At 45.4% G+C, this 18,532-nt stretch overlaps 1 protein-coding gene across 9 annotated transcripts in view; it reads left to right on the top strand.

Annotated features, from left to right (window-relative positions):
- The window catches only part of ST3GAL3 (ST3 beta-galactoside alpha-2,3-sialyltransferase 3), a 421,053-nt gene that overhangs the window by 249,528 nt on the left and 152,993 nt on the right, over window positions 1-18,532 (top strand). For 7 of the 9 annotated variants that reach the window (XM_073643621.1, XM_073643622.1, XM_073643625.1 and 4 more), the window contains one exon: window positions 8,219-8,344. The exons of the other annotated variants lie outside the window; for them this stretch is intronic. In XM_073643621.1, the coding sequence (XP_073499722.1) occupies window positions 8,219-8,344 (126 nt within the window). The remainder of the gene's footprint in view (window positions 1-8,218; window positions 8,345-18,532) is intronic. 9 annotated transcript variants of the gene reach the window in all.

Raw genomic sequence — 18,532 nt, 5'->3', positions numbered from 1 at the left:
GAGTTCATCTTTACCCCTTCAGGGATCCTAAAAGGGCCGACAATCTCTCTCCCCATGATTCCAGCCCAAAACATTACTCCACCTCCTCCTTGTTAGCGCCGTAGCCATGTTTGCATGGGGTGTCCATCAACCAGCCATCCTCCACTCCATCCATCTGGACCATCGAGATCGTTTCATGCATGATAAACAAGGGGTCCTATGTGCAAATCTAACATCACCTAGAATAAAGTTTTGAGTTGAAAACTGTTTGATTTCAGTTTGTAATAACCGGCTAATGCTTATAATTTCAAAAATGACCATTTTTTTGTTCTTTATTAAAATGAAAAGGTTGAAAACTCTGCTGTGCATTATAATTTGGAACATGCATTTTGATTGCAGTTTGAGTTTTTTATTTTTTTAAAAAAATATACTGTTATCATAGGCAGTTTGTACAAAAACCTTTCAATTGTACTCTAATAGTTATTTGACTGGAAAATTACAATGACTGCAATTCATATAGGTAATTTGGAAAAATCTGAGAAAATATTATTTGCATAATAATTTGGAACACAGTGTATAATTTGAGAGCACCATGATATAGGGGCAGAGACCCTGATTACAGTTATGTGTCACATTTGCTGTTTCAATACAATCAGTATTTTATCAGCAGGAGATTATCATTACAGGACTAGTTGTCTTGTGGCCTCGAGTCCAACCACGCCCCCACTACTGATTGGCAGCTTTTGTGTACAATCAGTGGTGTGGGCTTGGTTATAGCATTTTGAGGTCTGCTAGATCTGCAGCAGAGAAAACTGTGATTGTATCACAGCTGCTGCACCCAGTAAACTAACTGATACATCGCTGGAATCAAGGTCTCTGTCCCTACATCATGCTGCTTTCAGATTCGTAGCAAAATCCTGATGACAGATTCCCTTTAATGTTCTGGTGAATAGTTGTCCTCAACTTATTTATAAGTGCAGAATCCTATAACATTTTTCTTAATGTTTGACCCTAGTATCACGTCCTAGTAATGCCATGACGTCCCTGATGCTACAGTAATATAAAGCTTTGAGCCATGTGTGAATTCTGAACTGGTTAGATAATGCTGTTACCGAAGAAAATAATAAAATACTGTATAGCCTGTCTATAGTGAGACTGTTTCCAGCAATCATCATGATATGTCATGGCACTCCCTACAAGTCTCTGTGTCCTGGCTCCCAGGGAAGATGCTTTCTACCACTTTACCACCCAAGCCGCCATGCATCGCACTGCTGCCTTCTTAGAAGTTAGAGGAGTGTCCTCCTGATATTATGCTGTAATTACAATTTTGGAGAATGGGAATGCACAGGAAAGAATGGTTATAATTAGTGGAGTTTCTGTTACACAATATCTTGCAGTTTATAGGTTTTGCTGTTTTGTAGGCTCCAGGCAGAGTAATAGAGTAATAGTCTCTTCTTGACCTTGACCTGTTCTTACAACTTTAGCAAGTGCCAAGATAATCCTCAAAATCCCAGAAGAGTTTGATCGTGAGCCAATGGTAATAAGGCGGAGAAGTAGGAAAAAAGCAACAGAAGAGCTGAAACCTCACTGCAACCTGGATAGACTTAAAGGGAATCTGTCATCAGATTAGTTCTATGAGAGCAGCATATTGTATGGGCAGAGACCTGGATTCCAGCGATGTGTCACTTATTGGTCTGCATTTTGGCATTTTAAGAACATCACTGTTTTTTTCTGCTGCAGATCTACTGCTGAGCTCTGTATAACCCCGCCCACACCACTGATTGGCCGCTTTCTTTGTGAATAGACAGAAAGCGTCCAATCAGTGTTGGAGGCGTGGTTGGACTACATAACAGCAGATTTCCTAGTCTTCTAATGATAATCTCCTGCTGATAAAACTGTGATTTTATCAAACCTACAGCAAGCAGCCCAGTAAGTGACACAACACTGGAATCAGGATTTCTGCCCCTACACGATGCTGCTCTCAGATTAGGTGGTAAAAACCTGGTGACAGATTTCCTTTAAACGTGAAAATCACTTGCAGGGAAGGAAACTTCTGCGCTCACTTGTTCTTACCATGTCCCTTACAGCCTGGAGAAGTCACTGATTCATATATAAAATCTTATTTTTGGCACGTAACAATTCAATTAATCTAGATTTCGGGAATGTAACTTCGTATCAAGTTTTGGCTCATATGCATTAATTGTTTACACATAAATGACTAAAGCCCTTTATTTATGCCACATTGACTGGAATATGCACAATAATCGGTGAAGCTTTTACTGCCTTTAAGATTGGTTGGGTTTTATGGCAAAAAATATGTATAAATGCTGAATTCAGCTCATCTTCCAAAAGCTTCAATGATCCAGAGGAGGTAGGATATGTATTTATTGTGTGTACGAACCCTTGATAAAGGCTGTCTGTGGTCAGCGTGTTGCATAACGAGTGTAGGAAACACACCGGACTGGCTTCCAGGTCAAAATAAATGAGAAAGGTCCGATAGGACTGGGCTTCAGCACCAGGGAAAAAAAAGTTTAAAATATAATTTTTACTCTGAGATTAAAATTTAGTGTGAAAATTGCAGAAAGGTGTCATGTAAGGTGTGGGAAAGGCTTAGTGCAACACAAAGGGAAGAGGGAAAGGGAGCCCAGGCTCTAGGGAAAGGGGAGAAGTAGAGACCTCCTAGGTTGATCTAGCGTCACCCTGTCTCCCCTAACGTCCCTGTATTGGCTCTTCACCAATTGCCGCACGCGAACCTCACCCTGTCTTTCCCTGGCTTATGGCTATGGCTAGGGAAGGGAGGAGATGAGCACTAGTCGATCTCCACTAAACACTATAAACAGCAAGGGTACACAAACAGGGGGAAATTGCTTAGCTTTAGACGACTCCAGACAAATGCGCACAAGTCCTCAAGCTCCGGACAGGACAAAGTACTGCTCATGCTAAAGCCTTCACCAGTAATAATGAATATCGCCGGGACCTCCCTCTGAAACACAGCAGGTATTTATACACCCAGGCAGGGAGTTAATTAGCCAAAGGAAGGTAGCCGCTGGGTCCTAGAGACAGCCTTTAAGAAGATGTCTGTAATGCCAAACGTAGAGATCTCCTGCAACCAACAGCAGGGCGACTGTCTGTCACTTCTGACACACCCGTGACAAAAGGTTTAAAAAAAAGGAAGAAATGGATCCATAAGCTTACGCTTTTTGGGTTTATAACAAACATAGCTATGAACAAGAGTTGTTAGCCCGAAGCACGTAAGCTTATGGATAATTTTCTCTCTTTTAACCTTTTTTGCACTTTTCATACTATGTTTTAAATTTTTTTTCCTGGTGCTGGAGCCCAGTATTATTTGTTTTTTCACATTCATTTTGTGGCAAAAAGCTGGAGCACATGGTAGGACAAGCAGACAGGGCCCTGGCTGGAATATAAGTCATATCCCCTGGGTAAAGAGAGATGAGGGTCTGAGATGGAGGTCTGATAGGGTTTATGTACTCCATAGTGTACATTCTATATTAAATGTCCCCAAGGAGTATTTCGATCTTCTCAGATAAACTGCTATTGGACTGACCCCTCGTTCTTCCCATGCCATAGAAAGTTTATGTTTCTTTACCTTCTTTTGTCTTCTACGGTCCTGACACCAAAGAACAGTTCCTGAAGCCAAAATATGAGAGGCCATCTTCATCTGAAGTGCCGATTCAATGGAAACCAGTGGAGCGGCACTAATGAAATAGCTCTGCCTGTATGGTTCTTACATTTCACTTATATAAATACATTCAGACAAGATCTCACTTGTGATAACCCTCAGACAGAGGATTACTTTTCTGTAATCTGATTCTATTCTGCAGTAACGGATGAGAGTGATCTTATTGTTACAAAGGAAACATCTCTGTACATGGGGTGGTTTCCTCTTATATACATGTTGATACACTGCTATGTACTATTAGATAGTACTAGGGATATATGATAGTGTAGACTTAGGAAAAATCAGAGTGGATTGCTCAATCTGGTTAGATTCTCTGATGTGGGTAAAGTTAGAAAATCTCAGTACGTTGAGCTAGGAAATCATGGTTGGTGGATAATGCTTCATATGATCTACAATGTGTCAATACATCTTACACTTTAGGGTCCCAGAGTCTCTTATTTATGTACCGTCGTATTGATGTACAAGCTACTCTGTTATTGAGACAACTCTTATGAGTACACTTGGTCTTGGTAATTTTGGCGAAAGGTGAATATTGAAGCTCTGCTGAAAAAGCTTAAGTTGGGAAATCTCTTAAATAGTCTTCAACAGGCACCTTATATATGATATGAATTACAATGTACAGCGTCTATATTCAGTGTATTATTGATGTAATTATGTATAAATAGTGTAAGAGAAATGTGGTTGACAGCGTGCATGTGTCACCGAGGTGGCTGGATTCAGTGATATAAATCCCCAGAAGTCTGTACCAGTAACACGAGGTTACTGAGTAGTTTAATTGGATTTTGGGTCCAGGATTTAGGAGTGACCAAAAGAGCTTGGTTGGGAAAGGTCGCTCCCATTCTCCAGTTTGACAAGCTGAATGGAAGGTGGTTGAGACAACTCAGAGTTGTTCTGGAACTGAACAGAGGTGTGTTTGTTGGTGAAAGCGTTTAAAGTTACTTTAGGAGCAACTGCGTGCAATACCGAGTTTGACAAGACCGTCACATTTACTTTGTTGTATTGTGCTGAAGAAAAGACTGTTTATTATTCATTTGTGCTGAAGAAAGGCTGCTTTTATTTTCGAGTTGTAAAGTTCACGAAGGGCAATAAACTTTGTTTTGACATTGAAACCCTGTGCGAATGCGTATCTAAGTGACTACCAGAGAGATGAACCCCTACAGTAGCAAAATCACATTTACTTGACATGGGGCAAGTGGATTTCATTTCATCATTAATGTCCTCTTGAAGGCACAAGCCCAACGCTAATGGGAGACAGGCAGTAGACTCTAATGGTTCATGTAGGCGAGCAGATAATCTTCAAATGTTTCTGATTATCCAATTTTGTAACTGCCAGCGATTACACAATGAACAAGCAAAATGCTCCTTCTTTACGTGATCGGATCATATATGACAGCAAAAAATACTGTATGGGGATAGAACGATCACAAACAGACCGGTAAAGGAGTCCCGAATGACTTGTGTAGTTAAAATCGGTCATTAATAATGCAGTGATGACCCGAAATACACCATAAAAGTCACCCTGCACCCTTCCTCACGTATTATCCATCCTTTTCAGTACTTTAAAAAGTTGACCAAAATGATTCCTTATTCTCTCTGATTCCCATTTTTGGAGGGATGAATGGAGTATTGATCTTAAGATGCCTATACAACTGTAGCAAGTGCCAGGATGATCTTCAAAATCCAGGAAAGCATTGACTAAGGCCTCATTCAGACAACCGATTTTTTCATGTAAGAGAAAAACTGACCAATTATTTTGATATCTGAAGGGCTGTCACAGTGTAGAGGGATCAGCTTTATTCTCATTTTCATATGGAATCACGAGAAGCAATGGAATGAAACCGAAAGGGAGAAGATACAGATTAGATATTAGAAAAAACTTTTTGACAGTGAGGGTGATCAATGAGTGGAACAGGCTGCCACGAGAGGTGGCGAGGTCTCCTTCAATGGAAGTCTTCAGAGGCTGGACAGATATCTGTCTGAGATGGTTTAGTGACTCCTGCATTGAGCAGGGGGCTGGAGACGATGACCCTGGAGGTCCCTTCCAGCTCTAGCAATCTGTGAATCTATAATCAGATTCTGATCAGAGTGGTCCGAGTGTCATCAGCTTTTCTCATACGTGGAGAAAAATAAAAAAGTTTCTCCACCTTCTTCTTTCTGAGAGTGCGTGAAAAATGGACAGCACTCAGATGTCATCCGAGTGTGGTCCAGTTTTTTTTCACGGGCCCATAGACTTGCATTGCCGATTTTTCTACGACTTTCGGAACAAAGCCGGACATGTCTCTGTGATTTTCCGAGGACCAAAAAAAATCATGGACATGTAAATTGCCCCATAGAGTATCACAGGTACGAGTGCTATCCGTGAAAATCACTGGTTTGCGAAAATAGCTCTAGCGGTGGTCAGACTGGCTCCTGTAGCCACAGTAACTCATCCTTTCCTACTCATGTATTGTCTAATGTGCAGGTGATAGGTCAATTTAAAACATTTCCTCATATAAAGCGATGACATAAGCAGGTTTAATAGTGTTGATGCTGTGAACAATTGCTAAACAGAAGGCGGCACATAGGTCAGGTGACCGAAGAGTTTGCCTTTGTAGGTGATCCATTGTCACGCATTGCGAGGGGCAGGAGGAGGCGAGGATGTGACTCACTCCATAAAATTGCTTTCGGATGGCTGCCAGGCGTAAAGAAAAATTTGTAGAATTGTTCTATAAGTCAGGTGTGACCGGCGGACTGTTTTCTAGGTTGCGTAACCAGCCCATGTTTATGGGGATGCCTTTTTTGTTTTTTAAAGAATTATGTTCATAAAAAATTGAAACCATAGTGTCTTCCCTTTCTGAACTTTCTGTGTGGCAATATCAGTAAATTATGTCAAGCATGAAAACATTTTTTCATTTAAAATATGAAGTTTTACCAGTCTCTGTGCAAAATTTTTGCTGCATAAATTGTTCTGCAAGGTCATTAATCAACGACTGAAATACATGCGAGTTTCCCTTTTTTTATATAATGCCCAGGCAAAGAGAGAGAGGTCAAAAATACTCTATTATTCTAAGCTTCAGGACCATGGAAAGGGCATTTAGAGGTTATCGGAGAGTAAGACTCTATGGCAATTTATCATGTTGTATTACAGAAAATTGTATAAATGGCACTGAATTTTGCAATATCCTATCATAGATAGAAACAGAGATATAGTACAACATTCCCTGTAGACGAGGCTGTTTGCATTAATCCCACAGCAATAAAGGCCTGTTTCATTAATGGATTGTGCAGATAGAGCAGTTTTTAAAGTTGTTTTATTTTTTTAAAGAATATTTTTATTAACATTTTTCCGATTATATAAACACATAACGTATAAAAACAAAGGAATTAGAGTAATGAATGGTTGATTTGACTAAAGAGAAACCGTTTTAACTTTTTTTTATATAGAAATAGAGTGTATATTTGAATGACTTTTTTTTTTAACTAATCTTTAATTATAGCATGTTTTTAAGTATCTGTGTCTATGGAGTAACGTTTCTCCTTGTGGAAAGTTACACGACAGTGTAAGGAGACTTGTAGGTCATGCAATGCTCCTCTGGGAAATTAACTATGCAGATTGAAGGGGGCTTGAATTCTAGTACCACCTTTGGAAATAGTGACCCAAAAAGTCAATATCGACCCATTAACGAGCCTTGCCACATGACTTATGATAAAAACCAAACCAGAATCTCAATTTGCAAAGACGTGTTTCAGGGTGTTGCCCCTCATCAGTGCAAAGCAAAAGATCTGATTTGGGCTGTATGAGATGAAATCGAGACGCTGCTTGGGGCTTTGGCTTTTAACATGTGTCAAGGCTCGTTAATGGGTCGATATTGACTTTTAGGATTGCTACTTTCTAACACTAGAGTTTACGTCTTCTCTGAAGAGGCAGTTTGCACATTTCAGTATTTGTAGGGCCTGAGTATAGCATTTGTTGTATCTATACAAATCTTTTAGGGCTATTTAGGGGCCTTAATACTTACTGCTCATATATTTTTTTATCTCCCAAGTTCTCATTTGTACAATATAAAACATCTGATTTCTTCCTCGCTTTTGCTGCTGCGCAATTTCTTTTTGTTCTTTTCAAAGCTTCCTCCTTTCTGATGTACTTTCCAGACTTTGAAATAAATTCAAGATAAAATTAGAAAAACAATGAATAAAATATCTAGAGGTGGGCAGATCTTTTTGGGAGATGAGATTGTGTTAATTTTTCACCATATTGGAATATTACAAATATAACTATGGAATGTCAGAATTTATAAGGGGTGAGGGTTTGACCCCAATATGGTCTGATCGTCCCCCAGTCTTTGGGTTTGGACATAAAATCAGAAAGATCAGAGTTAAAACTAATTTAATTTTGACATTCTGGGACCATTATTTGTCCCTTTAATTACAGACACAATCTTGTAACGTTGCTATCTACCTCTCAGGCTATGCAGGCACATCTTCCTCTGCTTGCTTTCTTACGCTGCCCTTATAGCCTGATTATTGAATTACTGAGGGAAAGATTTCCTTGTTAAACAGGACGGAGAGAGAGGAAAGCTGGAATCTCGACTCTTCCCAATGTGACCCCAACGCACATTGTACCGGACAGAACAGAGTCCAAACAGACCAAAGACCTGGGGGTTGTTCCGGAATCGTCACCAATAAGTAGGTGTTTGAGGTCATTTTTCAATGAGTTTTTATCCTGTCCTAAAAATGAAGTGAGTATTATTTTGTGTGAACCGTAACTAACGATATTTCACCCTCAAGCTATTTTTTTTTTTTTTTTACAATGTACTAATTTCTGCAGTTTCATGTAACATGCCGGTTCTACAAACATCTATCCTGGAGACAGCTGATGATCAGTGAAGATCCATCTCTAATCACACTCTACACTCCACAAACAAAGTTAGAAGGATTGTCCAGGACTTCGATATTAATGACAGCGGCTGGATGGACAAAGTGTACAGAGACGGAAAGGCACATTACATGGAAGCAGAGCTGCAGCAGCACCAGGAAAGCCACCACTGTGTAAGGTGGGGGGGCTGCAAACAGCTGATCCATGGGGGTACTGGACGCCGGACCCCAACTAATCAGAAATTGATGACCTAAGGTTAAGTTATCAATATTGTAGTCTTGGACAAAACCTTTAATGTCTATAATGAGGTAGGTCACTGTATACATAAATGACATTACTTATCCTGTACCAGTCCTCATGTATTACTCCAGAGCATCACTCACTATTCTGCTGGTGGAGTCACTGTGTACATACATTACATTACTGATCCTGTACTGATCCTGAGTTACATCCTGTATTATACCCCAGAGCTGCACTCACTATTCTGCTGGTGCAGTCACTGTGTACATACATTACATTACTGATCCTGCACTGATCCTGAGTTACATCCTGTATTATACTCCAGAGCTGCACTCACTATTCTGCTGGTGCAGTCACTGTGTACATACATTACATTACTGATCCTGTACTGATTCTGAGTTACATCCTGTATTATACTCCAGAGCTGCACTCACTATTCTGCTGGTGCAGTCACTGTGTACATACATTACATTACTGATCCTGTACTGATCCTGAGTTACATCCTGTATTATACCCCAGAGCTGCACTCACTATTCTGCTGGTGCAGTCACTGTGTACATACATTACATTACTGATCCTGTACTGATCCTCCGTTACATCCTGTATTATACTCCAGAGCTGCACTCACTATTCTGCTGGTGCAGTCACTGTGTACATACATTACATTACTGATCCTGAGTTACATCCTGTATTATACCCCAGAGCTGCACTCACTATTCTGCTGGTGCAGTCACTGTGTACATACAATACATTACTGATCCTGTACTGATCCTGAGTTACATCCTGTATTATACTCCAGAGCTGCACTCACTATTCTGTTGGTGCAGTCACTGTGTACATACATTACATTACTGATCCTGTACTGATCCTGAGTTACATCCTGTATTATACTCCAGAGCTGCACTCCCTATTCTGCTGGTGCAGTCACTGTGTACATACATTACATTACTGATCCTGAGTTACATCCTGTATTATACCCCAGAGCTGCACTCACTATTCTGCTGGTGCAGTCACTGTGTACATACAATACATTACTGATCCTGTACTGATCCTGAGTTACATCCTGTATTATACTCCAGAGCTGCACTCACTATTCTGCTGGTGCAGTCACTGTTTACATACATTATATATCCTGTAATAGCTATGAGTTATATTATGTATTATACTCAAGAGCTGTACTCACTATTATATGGTGGAGTCATTGCATAAATATCTTACTTTTCCCTTTCTGTACGTATCCTGAGACATCCATGTATTATACTTCTCCAGCAGAACACTGAGTGCAGCTCTGGAGTATAATACAGGATGTAACTCAGGATCAGTACAGGATCAGTAATGTAATGTGTATACACAGTGACTGCACCAGCAGAATAGTGAGTGCAGCTCTGGAGTATAATACAGAATGTAACTCAGGATCAGTACAGGATCAGTAATGTAATGTATGTACACAGTGACTGCACCAGCAGAATAGTGAGTGCTGCTCTGGAGTATAATACAGGATGTAACTCAGGATCAGTACAGGATCAGTAATGTAATGTATGTACACAGTGACTGCACCCGCAGAATAGTGAGTGCTGCTCTGGAGTATAATACAGAATGTAACTCAGGATCAGTACAGGATAAGTAATGTAATGTATGTACACAGTGACTGCACCAGCAGAATAGTGAGTGCAGCTCTGGAGTATAATACAGGATGTAATTTAGGATCAGTACAGGATCAGTAATGTAATGTATGTACACAGTGACTGATCCTGCAGAATAGTGAGTGCAGCTCTGGAGTATAATACAGGATGTAACTCAGGATCAGTACAGGGTAAGTAACGTAATGTATGTACACAGTGACTGCACCAGCAGAATAGTGAGTGCAGCTCTGGAGTATAATACAGGATTTAACTCAGGATCAGTACAGGATAAGTAATGTAATGTATGTACACAGTGACTGATCCAGCAGGATAGTGAGTGCAGCTCTGGAGTATAATACAGGATGTAACTCAGGATCAGTGCAGGATCAGTAATGTAATGTGTGTACACAGTGACTGCACCAGCAGAATAGTGAGTGCAGCTCCGGAATATAATACAGAATGTAACTCAGGATCAGTACAGGATAAGTAATGTAATGTATGTACACAGTGACTGCACCAGCTGAATAGTGAGTGCAGCTCTGGAGTATAATACAGGATGTAACTTAGGATCAGTATAGGATCAGTAATGTAATGTATGTACACAGTGACTGCACCAGCAGAATAGTGAGTGCAGCTCTGGAGTATAATACAGGGTGTAACTTAGGATCAGTACAGGATCAGTAATGTAATGTATGTACATAGTGACTGCACCAGCAGAATAGTGAGTGCAGCTCTGATCAGCTGCTAGTCAGTGTGGTGATTGCGGGTGTGGTGGCTGCAGATCCTGCTGTGAACTCCTGATCTCTGAGAAACCAACACCTCTCCACCTGGGGGCCTGCTCTCTCTCTTTCCCAGGGAGGGAGCGGGTTTCTGGGATGAGTGAAGGAGCCAAGCCCCAGGCTTCTGCTTCCCGAACCAGGCCGGCGGGGGGCAGAAGAAACCAGCAACCGGCCTGCACATCAGAGGACTCGGGGGTGAGACCCTCCACCAGGAGTCGCAGCAATGTGGCTCCTACTCCCCCCGGGACTGTGGAGACTCCTAGAAGCTGCAAGGCTTCCAGCATGGAGGTGAAGCCTGACAGCGGCGTGCATGATGGCGCTCCTTCCGGAGGAAAGCTGAGTGCTCACGGAGGTCAGGCCGACCTCCCTGAGGGGGGTTGGGCGCTGCAGAGACCCCGGGAGTCTGTGTCCACCTATGCCTCCCGGGTCATGATCCACCTCCGTGAGTATGAAGATGCAAGTAAGCTCATCAGGAGGCTCCGGGAGGAGCTGCGCTGCACAAGCGTAAAAGCTGCAGGGGCCTCCAAACCAAGGAAGGCCAAGCTCCAAGCAGAGATAAAAAGACTGACCAGTGAAATTCATCTCCTGGAACTTAGGAAAGCCACCATCTTAGAGCAGAGTGGTCCTTTCAAAGAAAAACTTATAAATGAAGACCGCTTTAGAGAAATGGCTGATACCAGAGAGCAAAGGCAGATGGGGCTGCAGCCTGAGAGCCAGGTGGATGATGAGAGTGATGATGACCAGCAGGAAGCCCCACCTGGCAGCCTGCAAAGTCACCCGCAGGCCACGTGCAGCGAACTCCCTGCAGGACAGGCGATAGTGACATCCGGTCGCAGTTCTGCCGGCTCTGGGGAGGACAGTGACAGCAGCGGCCAGGGAGGGGCGCTAATGGCGGAGATTAAGCTCCTGGAGTCCCCAGTGTGCCTCCAAAACTTCCATCTTGGTGACGATCTACCAGAAGAGGCACCTGGGGGCCACAAAAAGGCAAAGAAGACCAAGCCAAAGCTGCAGGAAGCGGTAAGCTATGTATATGCCCCCCTCCCTGTACCCCCTGAGTCGCGGGCAGGCTCAGCTCGCTGTATAAGCCCCGTCGCCCAGCCCAGCCCGGGTTCTGCTGTGGATCCGGTGCAAAGGCGCGGGGAGATTACAGAGCGCGGTAGTGAGGCGCAGAGCTCCGTCTCTGCTTGTAGTAGCGGGGACGTAGCAGGAAGTGCATCAGCCGAGAGGCTGGACAGTGAGGGCGGCCCGGCGGCGGGCGTTCCGTCAGGCCACGATGCTGTGGTGTGCTCCTCAGTGGGAGGGGGGAGCAGCCCGGTGTCGGGGGCAGCTCCGATAGCCTCGGCACCTCTGAATGCTGTTGCCGCTGATCACTTAGTTGAGAAGCGGCGGCAGTGTGAGGGGGCTGTCGGGGCTGAGCGTTCCGGTCCTCCCACGAAAGTGCTATTTTGTGTTGGCATCGCTGGTCCGGAAGATCCTGATGCTAAAGATCAGCGGCTCCTAACAGCAGCTAAAGATCAGCGGCACATTATACCAAATTCCAAACAGCGGAAATTACCGACTGATGATGTGGAGGGCACACATAAGACCGGGGGTGAGGTCGCCTCCAGTTCCATGGAGGTGACTGAGCCCCTTGTGCCTGATGCGGAGGTCAAAATGTCATCTGCCATTGTTACTGGTCCAGCAGGAATGAATGTGGTGGTGGGGGTGAATGAGGCTAATTCATTGTCTAGTGGTGTGATTGATGGTTTGCTGGAGGGTGAGATGGAGGTGGGTAATGGTGATACTGTTGGGGCTGATGTGATCACTGGTCCGGTTGCCCCCCCGGGGGTGGCAACACCTGTCCAGAGTTATGCCAGTGTCACCTCCGGGGCAAATAGGGCATCCTCCTCGTCTCCGGACTTTGGGGACGGCATGTTGCAACGGCGCCTTCTGGAGGCTCTAAAGAAGGGGGAGAGATCACTAATGGTAGAGGGTCGAGAGGTTGATCTATCCTTCTGGATAGAGAGGCATGGCCTCGGGGCCTTCCGAGAGCAAAAAGGGGGGGATACAGTGTGGTCCCTCCCATCAGCCGGGCCAGGCAGTGTGCGTAGGAATGTGGTCCGTCTTCGGTGGAGGGGCAGTGATGCATGTCCGCCAAGATCTAAAGTTGTGGAACTCCTGCTGAGGATGGGCTTCAAGGCCATTGAGATCTACGCCTTGATACATCCCTATTCCACGCCTGAGTTTGATGTCAGCTTTGTTCGGCCGGAGGGGCTTGAGCTCTTCTGGGCGAATTATGAGTTGGCAAAAAATGAGCCCGGCTGGCGAGACTTTGCCGTTCAGGCAGTGTCTCGCCAAAACCAGATCAAGAAAGTGACCGTGATGACTCGTAACGAGTCGCTTTCTTGTTATGACATCATGACGTGGCTTGGTCGGTATGGAGAGGTGGTGGAGATGCCAAAGAAAAACCGCGACGAGTTTGGTATCTGGTCAGGGGCCTGGACGTTTATGGTAAAACTTAAGCGTTCAGGTGGTACGGTTGCCCACATTCCATCGTCTGCCTTCCTGGGTAGGGATCGTATCCTGGTCTTCTACCAGGGGCAACCGAAGCTCTGTCACAGGTGCGGCGACCCCACACACTTCAGTGCAAACTGCACCGTGCAGAAATGCGCGTTGTGTGGGGGTGTCGGCCATCTTGCCGCCTCTTGTGTGGAGATTAGGTGCCACCTGTGTGGTGAGTTAAGTCACCCATTCAGCCGTTGTCCTCGCTCCTTTGCTAATGCAGTCGAGACCCCGGTGGGAGTAAGCCGTGAGGCCGATTCTGCTGGGGAGGGGACTAGCAGGGGTGGGGGAGATGAGGGGCCAGGGAAAAAAAGCTATAAAAAGACGCCTGCCCAGCTGAGGCGTCTAGACAAGCGCAGACAGGAGAGGGAGCGGGGCGAGCCCCAGACTACCGGGGCAGCCCCTGTCCTGGATGCCAGTGTTGCTGCTGAGGCCCCGAGGGATGATGAGTTGGATGAGGAGGTCAGGAGGATCCACAGGGAGGAAACTGCGTCTGCCTCAGAATCCTCCCATTATGAAAGTATGGATGAGGATAATAAGCGGTGGCTAGAGAACAAGCGTAAGCTCGGCACCAAAAAGAAGAAAAAGAAGGGAGATAAAACATCTTCTCCCGCTCTGACCAAGGAAGGTAAAACCGACTCCCCTCTGGTTGGTCTTTCTAACCGGTTCCAAGCCCTTGATAACATCTCTTCCTCAGAAGAGGAGGCTGAGGGTGAGGTTCCGGCTTCAGCGGAGCTTACAGGGGGTGCCGAGTCTCCTTCTCCTGGGGATGCTAGGTCCTTGGGGGGAGGGACTGGCCCAGAGTCCGGAGATGAGGACGAGAAAAGAAGGAAAAATGCTGGAATGGACACCTCTGTGTCATTAAAGAGGGGGAAGGATTCCTCCTCTGAGGCAGAGGATAAGGGGAGCCATCTAACTCAATCACCAATGATGGCGGTACCCACTCCGTTGACGCTGGCGTCCATTAATGTCGCCAGCATTAAGTAAAATATGGCTAGGTTTGCGGCCTTTGATTTTCTCAGCCGGGTTGAAGCTGACATTTTCTTTTTGCAAGAGACCAGGCTGCCAAATATGGCAGAGGTGTTTATAGCTAAGAGGGAGTGGAGACTCGGGCCCTCCTATTGGCCTCTTGCGGCCGAGCCGTATAGCGGAGTGGCGGTCCTTTTTACCGCACCGGTAGAATGCCGACCGGTTATTGAGTTAGAAATGGGGAGGTGCCTGATATTAGATGTCCTCATGAAGGGACAGGAGCTTCGGCTCATTAACATTTATGGTCCCCAATCTAAGTGGGACCGGAAGTGTCTCTTTACGAGGATCAAGCCCTACCTTTTTACGAGTCGGCAGGTCGTCTTTGGAGGGGACTTCAACACTGTCACGAGGCCCCGGGATAGAGGAGGTTCCAGAGACAAACTGACTTATGATAGCGTCGCCCTTAATAGTATAGCTAGTGAGGCTCGCCTGGTGGATGTCCACATCCGGCACACCCCAGGACACGAGGGGTTCACCTATCATAGAGGTAACTGTAGGTCCAGGATAGACAGGTTTTATTTAAAGGAGGAAGCCGTCTCTTCAGCAGTATCTGTTGTTGAGGTGGAGTTCTCCGATCACTGTTTGATTTTGTTTTCCCTGAATGTTACAGAGACCCCCCGGATAGGAAGAGGCTTTTGGAGGCTCAATTCGTCTCTCTTGGAAGAAGCGGAGATAAGACAGTCCTTTGAGGATTTTCTTCAGAGCCAGGTACCCTTACTGGATCTTTGTAGTAGTAAGTCAGAGTGGTGGGAGATGTTTAAGAAAAGGGTGGCGAGATTCTTCCGCCGGCTCTCGAGCCTCAGGAGCCTGGACAGGTATCGCCTGTATCAGGGCCTGAGGAGGAAACTCGAGCATCTTGTCTCAACTGGAGGTAGCCGCGAGGAGATCTCCAGAGTGAAATCTTTGCTAATGAGGTGTCAGTATGATAGACACGCATCTTTGGTTTTTGAGAGGGATTACGGGAAGTACCGCTCGCCCGACCCTTACAGAAACTGCAAGATGTCAGTGAATAGTAAAGTTGTTACAGGACTGGTTGACACTGCGGGGTCCCTGAAAAGATCCAGATCAGGGATCCTGGAGGTCGTCAGATCCTTCTAATCGCACCTCTTGGGGAAGAGGGATCTGGATTGGGATGAGATGTCGGCTTTTCTGGCTGAAGCCGTCCCCGAACCAGTGGTAGACCCCTCTCTTGGTGTTTTGACAGAGATGATCAGGGAAGAGGAAGTTAAGTTGGCGATTGAAGGGCTTGCCCTAAAGAAATCTCCCGGTCCAGATGGCTTAACATCTGAATTCTATAAGACCTTTAAGGACGCTTTGGTTCCCCTCTTGACTGAGGTATTCAATGAGTGTCTTTCCTCGGGCACTCTGCCAAAGTCAATGAGGAGGTCTGCCCTGATCATCTTGTCAAAGGGTAAGGACCCATCTTGCATTGAGAATTGGCATCCCATAGCGCTTCTCAATGCAGACAGGAAGGTTTTGGCAAAGGTGCTGTTTAATCGGCTGGTGAAATTTGCACCCCAGCTCCTTTCGGGGGCCCAGCATTGCTCTGTTCCGGGCCGCAGTACAATTAGTGCTGTACTCTGTGTCCGACAGGCGGTGGAGCAGGGTAGGACTGGTCACTGGAAGGGGTACATGCTGTCATTGGACCAGGCAAAAGCGTTTGATCGGGTTAATCATGAGTACCTCTGGTCTGTCCTTCTGAGGTATGGCCTGCCGGGGGGGTTCGTTGATTGGCTTAAGGCCTTGTACGCTGGGGCAGAGAGTTTCCCGCTTGTGAACGGTTGGATTGGCAGCTCTTTTGAGGTTGGGTGTGGTGTTCGCCAGGGTTGTCCCTTGAGCCCGCTACTGTACGTGTTTGCGATTGACCCACTTCTTAGGAGGGTGGAGCGTGGACCGTTGGCTGGGATCGGGATGGACTGGGCTGCACCGGAAGCCACTCTGAGAGTGGTGGCGTATGCCGATGACGTCACCGTTTTTGTTTCCTCTGATGGGGAGGCAGAATGGCTGATGTCAGAGGTAAATCTCTACTCGGAGGCATCCGGGTCTAAGATCAACCGGGATAAGTGTGAGAGTCTCTGGCTGGGAGGAGGAGATCCTGGTTTTGATCTCTCGGACACCCTTCCAGAACCCAAAGTCTCTGCAAAAGTTCTTGGCATCGAATTTGGCCAGGGGGATTACCCCAAACAAAATTGGGACAGCAGGCTAGAGATCGCCACTCATAAGGTGAACCAATGGAAGGGTTGGTCTTTGACCCTAAGGGAAAGGGTAAACCTGATCAAAACTTACCTGCTCCCTTTGCTGATCTATCTGGGCAGTGTGTGCATCTTGCCAGAGCCTCTCTGGACTCGGGTCTACAGTTTGTTCTTCCAGCTGTTATGGGGGAATAGACTGAACCTGGTCAAGAGGGAGGTTACTTTCCGTACGAGGAGACTAGGAGGGTTGGGTATGGTCAACCCTGTGGTATTCCCATTTTCAGAGGGCTCTGGCGCTCAGGGATTGCCCAAGTCGGGATCTTGGGGTGGGTCTGCATCTTTTGAATTCTATCAGGATCCCCTCGAAGGTTTGGGACTTGGCTTGGCGTTGCTTCCATGGGAAACTGTGTGTGAGGGACAATCTGAAGTGTAGGAGCTCTGAGGATAGGAACTGTCCTCGGGAGCATTGTGGCACCATGCTTGAAAGCATGGACCAGTTCCTGCTTCGTTGTCCCTTTAACACAGAGGTGTACAACAGGGTGGGCGCCTCCATTGGCTGGCCCCGGCTGGCCGGTCTCTCTTATGCGGAATGGGCCTATGGAGCATTCGGGGACCTGGGTGGTCGGGACCGCTGCACCTTATTTCTAGTTAGCGCAGTGGTTAGGTATCACACGTGGAACGCACGGTGCTTAGTATCGACGCAACGGAAAATCCTCCCAGTGGACGATGTGTTTAGGACCATACTCGGTGACCTGGTGAAGGTGCGTTCTCTGGAGTATGAGAGACTGGGTACATGGAGGGCCGCTCTCCTCTGGAGGGGCTTTTCTTTTAGTGTGCCCTAGTCTGGTCATCTCCTCTCCTGGTGGGGGGCTGCTGCTGACACCATAGATTTTTGTTTTTGATCAGTAGACAGTGATGTAGGGCTGCAGGCGCCGAACTTGGGCTTTGTCAGTTGTGGTTATTGTATTGTGTGTTATTCTATTGTTTGTTTCTGTATATATTGTATATATGGGTGTGGGTGTAGGTGTTAGGTTGGGTGGTGGGAAAAGGGGGGAGGTGGGTTCATCTTGTGGGACACTGGTTATTTGGGTGAATAACTGGCATTGCCTGATCTGTCCTATGGATGTTGGACATGGACTGAGGCATGAGGCGCAGGACCAGCTCTCAGGTCAGTGCCGGGGTTGGGACTGGTGGGCTTGAGTGTGGGGTGTTTTGTTTTGTCTTGTATATATTTGTATAGTTAGTATTTATTTTATTTATTAAAAAAAAAAAAAGAATGTATATATTAGTTTGTATATAATTTGTCAGTTTTTGTTTATTATATTGTTATTATTTGTTTTGTAACCGGACCAGATGTCATGGTGTAGGTGGTTATTATTCTGTATATATGTATAATATGTGTGTGAGGGGAGAGGGAGCGGCTGGACCAGTTCATTACATTGTTTATTTTGTGGTTATTAATTTTGTTATGTTTCTGTTATTATTACTGTTATGTTTTTCATTTTTATAATAAAAGATCTACAGGATGTAACTCAGGATGATTACAGGATAAGTAATGTAATGTATGTACACAGTGACTGCACCAGCAGAATAGT

This window comes from Phyllobates terribilis, unplaced genomic scaffold (assembly GCF_046119375.1).
Source record: "Phyllobates terribilis strain yellow unplaced genomic scaffold, ASM4611937v1 Scaffold_8__6_contigs__length_399053987, whole genome shotgun sequence".
NCBI classification, from domain to species: Eukaryota; Metazoa; Chordata; class Amphibia; order Anura; family Dendrobatidae; genus Phyllobates; species Phyllobates terribilis.
Note: the sequence above shows the minus strand (reverse complement) of the source record. Positions and strands in the feature narration are given on the sequence as shown.